The sequence below is a fragment of the Microtus oregoni genome, unplaced genomic scaffold (genome assembly GCF_018167655.1).
Source record: "Microtus oregoni isolate MIOR12 unplaced genomic scaffold, Mior012 000044F_ref0000062, whole genome shotgun sequence".
NCBI classification, from domain to species: Eukaryota; Metazoa; Chordata; class Mammalia; order Rodentia; family Cricetidae; genus Microtus; species Microtus oregoni.
Genome location: NW_024543218.1, coordinates 19,183,011 through 19,198,544, shown reverse-complemented (window position 1 = coordinate 19,198,544; position 15,534 = coordinate 19,183,011). Strand labels below are relative to the sequence as shown.

Below are 15,534 nucleotides of genomic sequence, written 5' to 3'. Positions count from 1 at the left end.
TGAGGCATGACCCTCTACTTACCTGTTTGCGTTCTTTTTTATACGATGAGATATAATGGTAAGTTTGAAGAGACAAATGAATCCTATGACCCCTGTCCTCAAGTTCCTGGTTTAGCAGTACAGGACGTGTGTAAATAATCCTTCCCTGTCCATAGCCAGAGGCTGGGGTAAAGTGCTGTAGAAACAGAGGGGTAGATAGACGTGGTCCATTCTGACTGGAAGGGGTCGTTGGGAGCGTGTGTGCTGGTCCTTCCCAGAAAGCCATTCTGCAGTGGTTTTCTAGATCAAGTGATCACGTGACCACACCATGAAGGGGAGCAGAGCATGCGTGCTCCAGAAAGTGACATCTGATAAGGAGTTGGGATATGGAATCTACAAAGTAAGGCGTGACCTAAAGCATATCTTTACTGTTGGACTCAGCCACCAATGCTGTAAAGAACTCTTGCTGTCCTTTGCAGAGATGCATAGGTTTAGTAGCGTCAATTGCAGCAGCTTCACTCAGGATGCAGTTTGTTATCCCTTAGCAAGAGGAGTACTGGAAGAGCAAGACGTGCTGGGGCAGGGTTGGATGAGTAGTGATGGCTCCCTTACACTGGCATCTTCTCTTCCTGGCTGGCTTTTGGGGAGCTGGGGGCAGGGTTCTGACTTTGTGAGCAGAGAGATGGTAAGGAAAGACTGGGTCACTCCTGCAGGCTTTGGTCTACGTGGGAAGAGGTAAGGGCTGTGCTGGTAGAGGTGGATTTGGTGATAGGTTTACTTGGTAAATGTTGCCTGCCTTTCTTTAAAGGATATAGGATTGAACGTCTTACATCATGTCAAGTGTGGTAGCGAACACCTTTAATTCCAGTACTGAGGTGGCAGTGGCTACTGGATCTCTGTGCGTTCAAGACCAGCTTGATCTACATAGTGAGTCCTGGGACATCCGGGGCTACACTGTAAGACCCAGTCTCAAAAAAGGGGTAGGGAAGAAACTTTTATCACTTTAAGGCTAGAAATATTCATAGTAATCTCTATATAGTATATCTATAACTATATATGTATGCGTTTATACACACATATATGCATATATTTGCTGTGCTCAAGATTAAATCTAGAGCCCAATAAATTGTTTTGTTTTTCGAGACAGGGTTTCCCAGTAGCTATGGAGCCTGTCCTAGAACTCATTCTGTAGACCAGGCTGGCTTCAAACTGACAGAGATCCACCTGCCTCTGCCAAGTGCTGGGATGAAAGGAGTGCCCCACCACTGCCCAGCCAGGCCAGTGGTTTTTAAGGGAACAGCTGTCCCTTCTGAAATCCCACTAAAAGCTGTAGAGGAGTACATACATGTAAATAAGCACCTTGTCGTTGGCTTTGTCATCCTGGATCTTAGGGACCCAAGTCTGTCCTTACTCTCACTTATTAGCTTGTGTTTACTGAGCACATGCTACGTGCTGGACACACTCTATGATGTCGCAGAGGATGAATAACAAAGCCAATAATTAGTCACTCGTGTGTTAATCCCAGCACTCGGGAGGCAGAGGCAGGCGGATCTCTGTGAGTTCGAGACCAGCCTGGTCTACAAGAGCTAGTTCCAGGACAGGCTCCAAAACCACATAGAAACCTTGTCTCGAAAAATCAAAAAAAAAAAAATTAGTCACTCGTGTGGCGTGTTAAACTGTCAGTGTGCTGGTTGATGATGGTGAAGTGCACCATTAACCCCATCTCTCCAAATGCAGAGGCAGGTGGAACTCTCTGAGTTCAAGGTCAGCTGGGTCTGCACAATGAGTTCAAGGACAGCCAGGGCTACACAGGGAAAACCCTGTCTTGAGAAAAACAAATCAGACCATAAGTGCACCAGTGAACAGGGCGGGGACGTGAGGGTCATAGAGGCATGGCTGCATTCTTCAGATGAGTTTTTCTTTGTAAAAGCTGGCATAGGAAAGATACCAAAGGGAACTCTGATATGGGATTCCCCTTCTGTACCACTGTGATTACCATTGATAAACAAAGGAATTGCTTTGGGCCTATAGCAGAGCTATAAGGGAACAGAGCTAGGCAGGAGAAAACTAAACAGAATGCTGAGAGAAAGGAGGTGGAGTCAGAAGCCATGTAGCCCCTTCAGAGACAGACGCCAGAACTTTAGCTGGTAAGCCACAGCCACGTGGCGATGCACAGATTAATGGAGATGGGTTAAATTAATATGTAAGAGTTAGTCAATAAAAAAGCTAGAGCTAATGGGCCAAGCAGTGATTTAATTAATATAGTTTCTGTGTGATTATTTCAGGGCTAAGCGGGCAGGAACCAACAACCGGCGTTCCTCCTACAGGATTCTTATTGTTGAATATGTCAGTAAAAATGAATTCAGTATATTCTGAAAGAAAGACACTTTTGCACTTTTCCAGTTTGTCTATCTGTCCTCCCTCCCTCCCTCCCTTCCTTCCTTCCTTCCTTCCTTCCTTCCTTCCACCTTTCTCTCTCTCTGTCTCTCTCTCCTTGTCTCTCTCTCTTTGAGATAGGGTTTCTCTGTGTAGCTCTGGCTGTCCTGGAACTCGTTCTGTAGACCACTGGCCTCCAACTCACAGAGATCCACCTGCCTCTGCCTCCCGAGTGCACCCCCAGCCCTCCCCCGACTCTAGTTTGCATTTTCATTTATGACGTCTGCCCTGTTGTATTTCCTCCTTTTCTTCTGTGAAAGACTGAATTTAGATTAGATCCACACTGGTTTCTTTTATTTCAGGGTTACATGTTTAATGTGGTGAAAGGGTGAGCTTTACCCCAGTGTGGCAGGGTTAATGTTCCCCAGATCCTGAAACAAAACCCAGACTGGAGGTCAATCAAACTTAATAAGATTTCTGGGAGTCGTTTTGTTAAACACTGGGAGTCCAGTGTTTAATGAGAAGATCACAGCCTTAAGTCATTACTTTGAAAAGAAAATATTTACATGCAATTTATCTCATTATAGTATACTGTATTTGTTTACCTATATATATGAAAGTGCTGTAGCAGAAACATATGGTTAATGTATACATCAATTACTAGGTCTAAATGAAGTGTCATAAGCAGGAAGCATGGTTTAGTTGCCTTGTGAGAAAGTTTCCTTCCTGGACCATTCCTGGTATCTGTCTTTTCTGGCAGTGTGTCAGCTCACAGGCCACACACACTTGGTTCAGAGGTGCTGTTGCTTTGCACAATTGTTGCCTCTGTGACTTTGTCTGATTGTTATTGTGTTACAGCCACCAACAGAAGGGTGTGAAATGATCACTTAGAAACGTATTAATTACAACACTGCTCAGTTTATTTTCTTATGCATATTTCTAGCTAGCTCTTACATCTTAAATAAACCCATCTCTATTAGTCTGTGCATCAGCATGAGATTGTGGCTTACCTGCAAGGTTCCACTTTCTGTCTCCTCCAATGGGTACATGGCATCTCCCTGACTCCACCTACTCTCTCTCTATATCTCTTCTAGCCTGGCTCTATTCTGCCCTGCTATAGGTTGAAGCAGATTTTATTAACCAATGGTAGTAAAACATATTCACAGCATACAGAGGGAAATCCCACATCAGGGTTTCTCTGTGTAGCCCTAGGTGTCTGGACTTATTTTGTAGACCCTGCTGACTTCAAACTCACAGAGATCCACCTGCCTCTGCCTCCTAAGTGCTAGGATTAAAGGTGTGTGCCACCCCAACAGCCTTACTGGTAATACTTTGCATACTACACAACTGACCCATTAAACATACAGTTTAGTGATTTTTAGTATATTCACAGACATTATCAACGACACACAATTATTTCTGCTATTTCTAAATATAATACCCATGTCCTTCAGTCATACCTTCCAACCAGGATTCTTTTGCCCTGCTCTGTTCCCTGGAAACAATTGATCTACATTGTTGTCTTCATAACCTTGGTGAATAAATTGTGGCTGTTAACAATGCTCACTTGTGGGCTTGATCCCCCAATAGCCATTCAGAAGTGCTAAATAACAAACTTCGGGTGACCTTCAAACTTAGAGCAAAACCAAAGTGCATTCACTTTCAGTGGTTATGATTTTCCGAGTCTTTCAACATCCTGTTCAATGTGGTTCTCTTTGCAAACATTTCAAAACAGCTTTGTTAACGTAATGGAGGTGCCACATATGGAAAGTGTATGATTTGATGAGCTTGATTTCAACATTGACACAGGCGGAGTGGGTCACCTCTATAAAGATAATGAACATACCTACCATCCCTGATGTTTTCGTGGTTTTTGTGATCCTACCCCCTTTTCTCCACACTTCTTCCCCAAGTCCTTACTTTTTTTCTAACCCTAATTGTAAAATTTGAGAATTAATTGAAAAAAAAATCTAACATTTATTTGTTCATTAATTTATCCAAATTTTTTTTTTTTTATTGATCACGTCCTGTGTTGTAGTCACTGAATCAGGCACTTAGAATGATCCCAAGCTATAGAGGACGAGAGATTGAGTCTACATTCAGACGAGAAGACCTACAGGAAGCTTGTATTCATAGACACATGCACGTCCACGGGTTGCACAGGGTGGGGGTGGGATCCCACCTGCAGAGAGAATCAGGGATGCTCCCTTGGAGGATGCACAATTTAACGATGGTGTCCAAGGACTGAGAAATGGATCAGAATTATGCAGAGTTCTGAAGCTCGGTCCAGGAATGGGAAGTATTTCCCTGAGGGTGGGATAGACAGTGTGTGGGATTAGATAGCATGAAGCCTGGCTGGGAGGACTGGGCATGCCTTGGGCAGCTTACTGTTGGGCAAGGGGATGAGATGGGGCTTGTCAGGGATCGTGAGCAATGAAGACTTCCAGCAGGGAAGGAGTTAAATCTTACCCACAGGAACACGGATTTTGTTGGATTATTTTAGACAGGTCTTACTGTATTAACCCAGGCTAGCCTTGAACTCTTGGTCTTTCCTCCTCGGCTTCCCAAGTGCTGGGATTGTAAATGCCACCTACCATGTTCATCTTGGTACAGTGTTGAGGACTGTTATGTCTCTTGTGTGTGAAAGGAGCGGGCACGGAGACAGCTGAGCAGTAGTCATGAGTACTCTGATGTGTCTAGCTGCTACTCAGGATCTTAAGTCAGGTTACCGGCTGTGCAGAAATACAAGAGATGGACAAACCTGGTGTATGCTCGGTCACTGGGGTTGGGACACTGTCTTCTTTAGGAATACACAGAGAGTGTGTACTGTGAGCCATCTTCCAATGTGATACCATTATACCCATCTTCCAGACGGAGAACTTGAGCTCGGAGGGCTTAAGAGACATGGCTGCCATCTCTGCCTTTCCTCCCGTGGCCAGGCCTTCTCTTTCAGACTCTCTCAGTCTTCTTAGTTCTCTTTTACCGTTGTCTCCTGCCTCCACTCTCTGCGTCAGCCTTGTAAAGGTGAGGACTGAGGGGAACCACTTATGAATGTGACCCAGGAATCACCACAGGGTTTTGCATTGCCTTTTTTGTGCTCAGGAAGTGAGCTCTGCAAGACCCAAGGGTTAATGTCAATTGCTGTCAAATTCCGTTGTGAGTTCCCCTGGACTGGCCTGCTTCCGAGGCTGTTTTCAGGCAGCAGATACGTCACCGGCTCAGGGAGGTGACAGCCGCAGAATGATCGCATCTAGGCCGTTCTGCTGCTGGTGCTTCCGAAGCCAGCCTTCAGAATGCAAACTTAGCAGTATCGAGGGGTTTAACTTGCATTTTCCTTCTGTTTCTTGCATTTGGGACGAAGCAGATTACTAAACGGTGGTTCTTAACTCACCTCTAGAAAGGAGCAAGGGCACATGTTGAAGAGCAGGTGTTCTGGATGGCTTCAGTTATCTCCAAATAGTTCCCCGCTGAAATGTAGGTCACAGTGTTTTCTGGGATGACATAGCATCTTTCCACCCCCTAACTGCTGCCTTTTCCTGTTTTATATATACAGGAACTTGACAAAGAGCTCCCAGTGCTTAAGCCGTATTTTATCAGTGACCCTGAAGAAGCTGGGGTGACCGAGGCTGGCTTACGAGTCACGTGGCTGGGCCACGCCACGCTGATGGTGGAGATGGACGAGCTCATTTTCCTCACGGACCCCATGTTCAGCTCCCGCGCCTCTCCCTCACAGTACATGGGCCCGAAGCGATTCCGCCGCCCCCCGTGTACCATAAGTGAGCTCCCCGCAATAGATGCGGTCCTTATCAGTCACAACCACTACGACCACCTGGACTACGGCTCTGTCCTGGCTCTGAATGAGCGGTTTGGCAGTGACCTGAGATGGTTTGTGCCTCTGGGTCTCCTCGACTGGATGCAGAAATGCGGCTGTGAGAACGTCATCGAGCTGGACTGGTGGGAGGAGAATTGCGTGCCTGGCCACGACAAGGTCACCTTTGTCTTCACGCCTTCCCAACACTGGTGTAAAAGGACCCTCCTGGATGACAACAGGGTCCTGTGGGGCAGCTGGTCTGTGCTGGGGCCTTGGAACCGGTTCTTCTTTGCTGGGGATACTGGCTACTGCCCTGCTTTCGAAGAGATAGGGAAGAGGTTTGGGCCCTTCGACCTCGCAGCTATTCCCATTGGAGCATATGAGCCCAGGTTTGTAAACACGGATGTTACGGGCTATGATTCCCGATACTGTGGAATTTGTGATTTTAGTAGTGGGCATGGTATACATCGATAGAAGTTGAAGTTAGATTCATAATCAATTTTATATTAAGGTGTAAAGAATTTGGCTGGGCGGTGGTGGCTCACATCTTTTAATCTCTGGGAGATCGAAGCTAACCTGGAGGGAAAAAAAAAGAATTTCTACACCTTGCCAGAGCCCACACACCTTCCGGCTCACTAGTCAGTGCCTGGAGCCAACTCGTGGGTGAGCGTCTTTTACCCTGTGACTGGGAAGTCCAGTCCCTGTCCTGCAGAGCGAGGAAACAAGTTGGCTCGTAGCCCTTGTGACGTTCCTACTTTCAGTCAGTGCCCAGAATCTGGTCCTGTCATGCCATTCCCCCTCCCGCCACCGAGTGCTCAGCGCGACTTTGAGAGCAGTGAGTTACCACACTGTCACCACTGAAGACCCAGAGGACCTGACTACTGTGTTGTACTTAATACTGTCTCTTAGGAGAGGTATGATTTTAGTGATGTACATGTGAAGCAAACAGACTGTAACAACGTGGGCTGGGAAGTTGACTTCCTGGGTAATAAAATGAGTGCTTATACAAGCAATTGGGGGGGAGGGGGGTGCAGGTCTGGATCCTCAGAACCCACAGTAAAAAACCCTGGCTGACAGCACAATCCTGGAATTCCAGAGCTGGGGAGGCAGGCAGGAGGATCCTGGGTGTTCACTGGCCAGACTGTGTAACCAATCAGGGAGATCCAGGTTCAGCAAGAGAAGCCGGCTTTAAAACAAAGTGGGGGCCTTGCAAAATGGATTAGCAGCTGAAGGCACCAGCTACTCAGGGTAAAGCCTGAAGACCCGAGTTTGGTCCCCTGCAGGTTTGAAGGAGAGAATCCGCACCTGTAAGTTCTCTTCGCCCGCATGTGTGTGTCACACACAAAGAATGAATAAATGTGATCATTTTTTTCTCCTAAAAAGGCAGAGAGGGAAATACCTGATGTTGACCTCTGGGCTGCACGCGTCCTCATACACATGTGCACATACACGAACACACCACACATACCAGGTTTTGCTTTCCTTTCAAAGCATGCGGATATATGTGTGTCATTCAGGCTCCCCTGCAAGCACTGTATCGCTAACACAGATACATTGTATCGCTAATACAGATACATTGTTTCTCTAACACAGAAACATTGTGGCTCTAACACAGATACATTGTGGCTCTAATACAGATACATTGTATCTCTAACACAGAAACATTGTACTCTAACACGGAAGCTCTAATACAGATACATTGTATCTCTAACAGCCACATTGTAGCTCTAACGCAGATACATTGTAGCTCGAATACAGATACATTGTGTCTCTACCACAGGCAGTATATCTATAACCTCAGCGCTTGAGACTCCCTTGGGTAGCAGTTTGTACACATGGTAAGGGATTTTGTAGTCTTTTGTTTTTACCTTATATCTATTATTTTATCCATCCATTTCATTGTAACTGGGGATTGAATCCAGGGCCTCAGGCATCACTGAGCTATATCTCGTCCCTGCCAAATTCATTTGTTACCCGTTAAGTTCACCAAACCTTATTAACATTATCTGTCTGTCTGTCTGTCTGTCTATCTATCTATCTTTCTATCTATTTATCTATCTATCATCTAACAATCAATCTATCTATCTATCTTTACTTATTTTCTTATTGTGGGGTTAGATACTTTATTTTTGATTTTTCGATACAGGATTTCTCTGTAGCTTTGAAGCCTGTCCTGGAACTCCCTCTGTAGACCAGGCTGGCTTTGAACTCACAGAGATCTGCCTGCCTCTGCCTCCTGAATGCTAACATTAAAGGCATGTACCACCACTGCACGGCGGGTTTAGACACATCTTCTCTGGGTCCTTAGTCATTATTAAAACTATCATAACTTGGGGTGGGAAGATGACTCTGCAGGGTAATGGTGCCTGCCAGCAAGCCTGATAACCTGAGTTCAAGACCCATGTGGTGGATGAGAAAACTGATTCCTACGAAATTACCCTCTGACCTCCATACATGCATATAGACAGTCATACACAAAATAAATTAAAATTTAATAGTCAAAAGAAAGGATGCTATGGTATTTGAAAGGTATTATATTGAAGGGATACTAAAGATTAAAAAAAAACTGAAAAACTATCATAACTTGCCAGATGAGGTGGCACATTCCTCTAATCCCAAAACTTCTGTTTCAAAAAAACCACCACCACTACATACCACAGCAAAAATTATAATAAGTCAGTATTAATATTCAAAGTTTACTTTTTCCACTCAAATGATTCTAGTTCTCATGAAACTTCTGAAAATATCAATCAACATGGCTTTAAAAAACTGTGGTGGCACATGCCTTTAATCTGAGCACTTGGGAGGCAGAGGCAGGCAGGTCTCTGTGAGTTTGAGGCCAGCCTGGTCTACAGAGTGAGTTCTAGGACAGTCAGGGATACACAGAGAAACCTTGTCTTGAAAAAACAAAACAAAGAAACAAAGAAACCTGTTACAAATCATTTTCAAATGGTGTTGCTTTTACTCACTATGCATTAGAGTATCTCTTATAGTTATGAATCCAAGCCCCCACGAGTGCTATCAAATGTGTTTAACATGTGTGTCTGTGGTGAGGGCACAGACTGCATGCTCACAACCTTGCCTTTCTCTGCAGTGCTGTGCTCCATCTTCGTTCTAGGCTACAAGAGGCTGGGGCTGGAGGCATGGCCTGCTTTAAGAGCTTTAAGCATGGTAGTTCATGTGTACGGTGGAATCCGGCTTTATCTTGCCAATCCTAGCTGTTTCAGAAATGAAATAAAACTTAGGAGCTCTGTACACATGTAAGCCAATTACAGCAAGGAATGTCTTTCCATTGTGTGCTGGAAGTATTTCCTTCCTCCGTCCAGGATGTCTCATCCTCAGACACTGCAGCTGGAATTACTTTTCCCACGTGCGGTGCTGGGGTCTGAATCCAGAGCCCTGACCAAGCTAGGTCAAGCGGTCTGTTGGCTTTAGCACTGACGTTTCATTTTAATGGCTAGAGTAGATTAGATAGATAGATAGATAGATAGATAGATGGATTGATTTCAGGTAAACGGAAGTTAGAAGAGAGATAGGATTGTTTAATAGGCAGTAGACACGCCAAGACTGTTTCCATTCTGTCTTGACTCCTGAGTGTCAAGGTAGAATGTGACTTCTGTCGTCTGCTGAGTGGCTTTGGTTTGGGGTTCCCAGAGGACCCAGCAGCTGCTGACAGTAAAATCATCCTTTGCTGTTGTAGGACGATGGAGTCTTGGGGACGAGTTCTGGGAGGGCCAGAGCACCTGGGCTCCAATTCTTTGCCCATTATTTTATTTCTTTGATTCATTCCTAAAATTGCAGAGTATCTGCTTATTAAAGTAATAAGTCATGTTTTTAAAATACAGCATCAGTCAAAATCAAACATGAAACAAAGCTTGAGACTCTTGTTTAGCCATTTATACACACAAGATTTTTGCTTTTTTGCCTCCAGAGAAAAGTGGACTGAAGGGAAATAATTTTACTGACTGTGGATAGGTTTTGCTTCTGTCTAGAATCGTTTATTTGCATATATATTTTAAGAGTCATTTACTTTTTTTTTTTTTTTTTTGAGGCAACATTTCCCTAGCTGTCCTGGAACTCTCTTTATAGACCAGGCTGGCCTCCAACTCAGAGATCTGCCTACCTCTCCCTCCCAAGTGCTAGGATTAAAGGCGTGCGCCACCACCGCCCAGCAAAGATTTTACTTTTGGTATTTTATTGGTATTGTGTGTCTGTGTGAGTGAATGCCATGTGTCTGGGTACCTACAGAGGTCAGAAGAGGGTGTTAGCTCCCTGAGAGCTGGAGTTATAAGCCGTCTTGAGCCTCTTGATGAGGGTGCTGGGAGCTGAACTCAGGTCTCCAGGAAGTGGGCGGAGCCATCTCTCCGGCCTTGCTTGTTTTCTCACAGTCTTGGCCCGCCTCCAGACCAAGTGTCTGGTTCATTTATCACTGCTCGTGTTCCTTCCCTGTGGTTCTCAGTTCTGGCTGCCTAAGCCTAGTGCCAGTGTTGCAACCGGAGTAGTTACATCAGGATAATGGGGTAACTTTTCATTGTGAGTTTCCTGGATGAGCTCCGTTGACTTCGATGTCTGGAAAGTGGCTGAAAGCAACCTTGCTGTTTGCTGCTGCATCTGACATCAAGTCAAGTGAAGGACTTGGCGGGGGGGGGGGGGGGGGGGGGGGGGGGGGGGGGGGGGGGGGGGGGCGTAAAAATCGACACAGCGAGCTGCTGTTTTCAACTGTTGTCCTGTGAAGAATCTTTGGCTTTAAATTTTATTTTGAACTGTGTATATATGCGTGCCTCTGTGTGTGTTTGTGTGCGTAAGTGTTAAGTGTCCAAGGAGGCCAGACGAAGACACTGGATCTCCTGGAGCTGGGGTTGCAGGCAGTTGTGAGCTGCCTGATGTGGGGCAACGGGCACTGGGAACCGAACTCAGGTTTTCTGCAGGGGTCGTGCGAGCGCTTAACAGCACAGTCACCTCTCCCGATGTGCAGACTGTTAGAAGCTGATTAGATGAGACAGTCATCCAACTCTAGGCTGTTTTCAAAGCTGAATTAACGAATTGCTGTGTTTCATCAGGTGGTTTATGAAATATCAGCATGTTGACCCAGAAGACGCCGTAAGGATTCACATCGATATTCAGACGAAGAGATCCGTGGGAATTCACTGGGGAACTTTTGCCTTAGCTAATGAGGTAAGTGTGGTTTAAACAGACAACTCAGCCATGACTGTGCGTTTGACTGTTGGAGGGATTTCACAGACCACGCCGTGGACTCAAGTTCCATACAGATACCACGACCACCACATAAGCTGGAGGGACAAAGCCTACTTACTAGTAAAATAACACTTGAGAGCAGTAGGAATAAACCCCATGGCGCTGCTTTGGGGGCTCATTTTCATAGTTAATGAAGCATGTGCATCCGAGATCTGTGTGTGGCACAGAGAATGAGCCATCACGCCCCCATGCTCCAGATGGCTGATGTTCTACTAGGAGCTAGAAGACACGCACGTTGTGTACTGGACGGTGGACGTGCTTTTATGATGTGGGGCAGATCAACTGGTCTCAAAACAGGGAGGGATCAGGAATCGTTTCATGGAAGGAGGAATTGCTAACTTGGCCACAGGCAAGAAGAAAGTATTTATTTCCAGAGGAGGGAAGGGCAGAGCATAGTCTGGGGGCAGCAAACATGGGGAGAGGAGGAGTTTGTTCAACAGGAGAGAAGGTGTCGTGGAGGGCTGTGGAAGAAGAGAGCAAGAATGTGGGGCTTTCTAGAAATATCTGACCCGTTCAATTCACTTCCCCCCAGTGTTTGTTATCTCCACTGTGTAAATGTGGCTTATTTAGACTGTATAGGAAGAGCTGACTCTTCCTGGGGAACTGATCTCCAGGCTCTGCTAGTATGGGTTCTAGAGTCAGGAATTCTAGTGAAATCATCTCTTCATTCCTGGGTTTGAGCCCAAGCAATGCCAAGAAAGGGGTTAGAAGTTAATTTCCCCTGTTTGGCCCTCGGTGACTACTTCTGTCTCCCAGGGCCTCTGCAGAGACCCGGTGTTTCCTTGCTGGTTTTAACCCGCTTATTCTGCTTTGTTTCTGGTGTGGCCTCTTCTTAAGATACAGTTTGTTCCAAAATTACCTAATACATGCAATGCTCATTTCCCTACCCCCTAATTAAGATGTCTATCTTATGATGCACTCACCCCGAGTAATGCAGCAGGTCTTTAGCCATGCTGCTGGAGGTGGAGTGGAGTCATTCATGAAAACCCACAGAGCTAGGAGGTTTACATGTACGTGGGAACTTGGGAAGGGACAAACTGGTACATTTGCATACAGCTGTTGATGGCTCTGTCTGTTCGTGTGTGTGTGTGTGTGTGTGTGTGTTCCATGTATGCCTTTTTTAGTGATTGTGTTACTAAACCTTTGTAAGGGAGGGAATGATGGCTCAGCTTGAGTGAGTGGGCAGACAGTAGTGCTCTTTCCTGAGACCATTTCACAGCCAGGCAGTGGTGGCGCACACCTTTAATCCCAGCATTTGGAAGACAGACAGAAGCAGGTAGATCTTTGTGAGTTCGAGGTCAGCCTGGTCTTCAGAGTGATTTTCAGAACAGTTAAACCTATGTAGAGAAACCCTGTCTCAAAAAAAAAAAAACCAAAATCATTTCACTTGCTTTAGTTAGGTTTTCTGTTGCTGTGAAGAGACACCATGGCCACAGGAACTCTTATAAAGGAAAACCTTTAGTTGGGTCTGACTTAGTTTTAGAGGTGTAGTCCATTGTCGTCATGGCGGGAAACATGGTACTGGAGAAGGAGCTGAGACAGCAGGAAGAGGGAGACACTGGGCCTATCCTGAGCGGTTGAAACCCCCAAAGCCCACCTCTAGTGACATACTTCCTCCAACAAAACCACACTTACTTCAACAGGCCACACCCTAATAGGCCATGCATTAAAACACGTGAGTCTGTGGGGGCCGTTCCTGTTCAAACCACTGCATCCTAAACCCTCCGAGAATCATGCTCGCTTGCTCCAGGAGGTGGCTGCAGGAAGACCACAGCATAAGTCCGCATAAGTGGCCACTTGAGCATCTCAAACAGAATAAAGCTCCACAGGGAGGTTTGTTATGCCGTACCTCCATCTTTATTTCTTTCCGAGGCTCTCCATAAACTCCTCTTTCCTTTGACTGTTTTATAGTTACCAGTTTTCTCAACCGACACGAAAGCATGGAAGTCTATGGGATCTTCAGATGTACCTAGCCCATAGTTTCTAAATATTTGGTGTTTTGTATAAGAACTGGAAATAGCTGCTCATTGTGATATAAGCAGGATACAGATGTCTGTAACTTAGCAGCACCCTGAAATTCTGTATGTATGTGCTGGAGCCTACAGACTATACAACAAAAGTACAGCTCCACGGGAAGTGTATGTGTATATATGCTCCATATGGAGAACCCGATTGCAGAGCTTCGGGAACGCCTGTGGATTACGCGTCTCCCTCCTGTAACATCCCAGCAGTGTATAAATCATTTGTTGAGATAGCTTGACTTTTCCTGCACCAGCAACCGGATAGCTTGTCCCACACCATGAAACCCTGGTGTGAAAGCATCCACTCAGCCAAACCTTTGTTCTCATCGTCAGATCTATATAAATCTAGTCCCCCACAATTATCCTTATTGACAGGGTTCATTGACTAGAAAGGAGCCCTAGGCAGGAGGCACTGAGCAGAGAGTATGTTTGCTTTCACAGATAAACTGGTTTGGGTGGCCCTGAGTTCTCTAGCAGCAGACTCAGGAAGGTGTCATCTGCTGGCCTTTGCTCTGCCCTAACAGGCTACTAATATTCTGTATTTACCCTTCACCTTGGTTTCAATTAACATAAGATCATAGCCCAGGAAATAAACCGTTTATACCTTTACCCCTAGAGATACAGGAAAGGTTGAGTAGCTAACCCAACTCAGAAAAAGAAATTCCTTCTCACCTGGATGCTGGTAGGGACCCTGCTGGAGTTGGAAGCAAAGTCTCCAAGGAGATACCTTTCAATTCAGCTAACTAGACCTTGATGCAAATCATACACTTTGCCTTCCTCCCAAGCCCATAGGTTGCTATGGTTACCAAGGCTGTTTTCCCAGCCACTAAGGAAGGAAGCAGAGGTGTTCAGAAAGTGCAACAGCACCATTGTGTTTTCTGAAATTATTAATCACAAACTTCTGGCATAACTGTTACCCTTATGAAATGTGGTCAGTGAATGAAAACTTCTAAGAATTTTGTATTGATTCTTAATTAATCCTGTAGATGGAAGTTTCTGTCCCACCTGGTCCCACAGCCATTCAGTCCCAAAGAAACACACAGAGGCTTATATTACAAACTTATAAACTGTTTGGCCTTTTAGCTCAGGTTTATTATTAACTAGCTCTTATGACTTAAATTAACCCGTAATTCTTATCTGTGTTTATCCATGTGGCTTGGTATCTTTTCTCAGTGCAGCGTTCTCATCTTGCTTCCTCTGTGTCTGGGTGACTGCAGACTGAGCCTTTCCCCTTCCCAGAAGTCTCCTAGTCTGGTTGTCCCACCTATACTTCCTGCCTGGCCACTGGCCAATCAGTGTTTTATTAAACAAATCCAAGTGACAGATCTTTACAGTGTACAAGAGCCTTATCCCACAGCACATCCTCCCGGTATCTGCTGGGAGCTTCATAGCCACACCCCTCTGAGGTGCAAGGCACTTCCTTTACCTTACGTTTGGTGTCAAAGGATCTTTGCTCATGAAGCCATCTTGCCCATCCAGTTTGAATGTTTAAGAGCATATGCAAGTGTGCAAGAACATCCTGGAGTGTGCTTTGTGCTGTTCTTACGGTGCTAAGGGAGCATTGAGGGTGTACTGCTCTTACGGTGCTAAGGGAGCACTGAGGATGAGCTGTTCTTATGGTGCTAAGGGAGCACTGAGGATGAGCTGTTCTTAAGGTGCTAAGGGAGCACTGAGGATGTTCTTACGGTGCTAAGGGAGCACTGAGGATGTTCTTACGGTGCTAAGGGAGCACTAAGGATGAGCTGTTCTTACGGTGCTAAGGGAGCACTGAGGATGAGCTGTTCTTATGGTGCTAAGGGAGCACTGAGGATGTTATTATGGTACTAAGGGAGCACTGAGGATATTCTTACAGTGCTAAAGGAGCTCTGAGGATGAGCTGTTCTTATGGTGCTAAGGGAGCACTAAGGATGTTCTTACGGTGCTAAGGGAGCACTGAGGATGTTCTCACAGTGCTAAGGAAGCACTGAGGATGTTCTCACGGTGCTAAGGGAGCACTGAGGCAATCAGGAGTTGGACTGTACTGTGTTTTCTGTTCTCATCCTCTGACAAGGGAACCTTTAGGGTGACAGCCTTCTTCAGCCATCTTGTCCA

The 15,534-nt window shown here is 45.6% G+C and overlaps 1 protein-coding gene across 3 annotated transcripts in view; it reads left to right on the top strand.

The window, feature by feature from the left end:
• LOC121434776 (N-acyl-phosphatidylethanolamine-hydrolyzing phospholipase D) overlaps positions 1-15,534 on the top strand; it is a 32,866-nt gene that overhangs the window by 16,547 nt on the left and 785 nt on the right. For all 3 annotated transcript variants that reach the window (XM_041633747.1, XM_041633746.1, XM_041633745.1), the window contains 2 exons: positions 5,909-6,555; positions 11,227-11,341. In XM_041633747.1, coding sequence (XP_041489681.1) covers positions 5,909-6,555; positions 11,227-11,341 — 762 coding nt within the window. The remainder of the gene's footprint in view (positions 1-5,908; positions 6,556-11,226; positions 11,342-15,534) is intronic.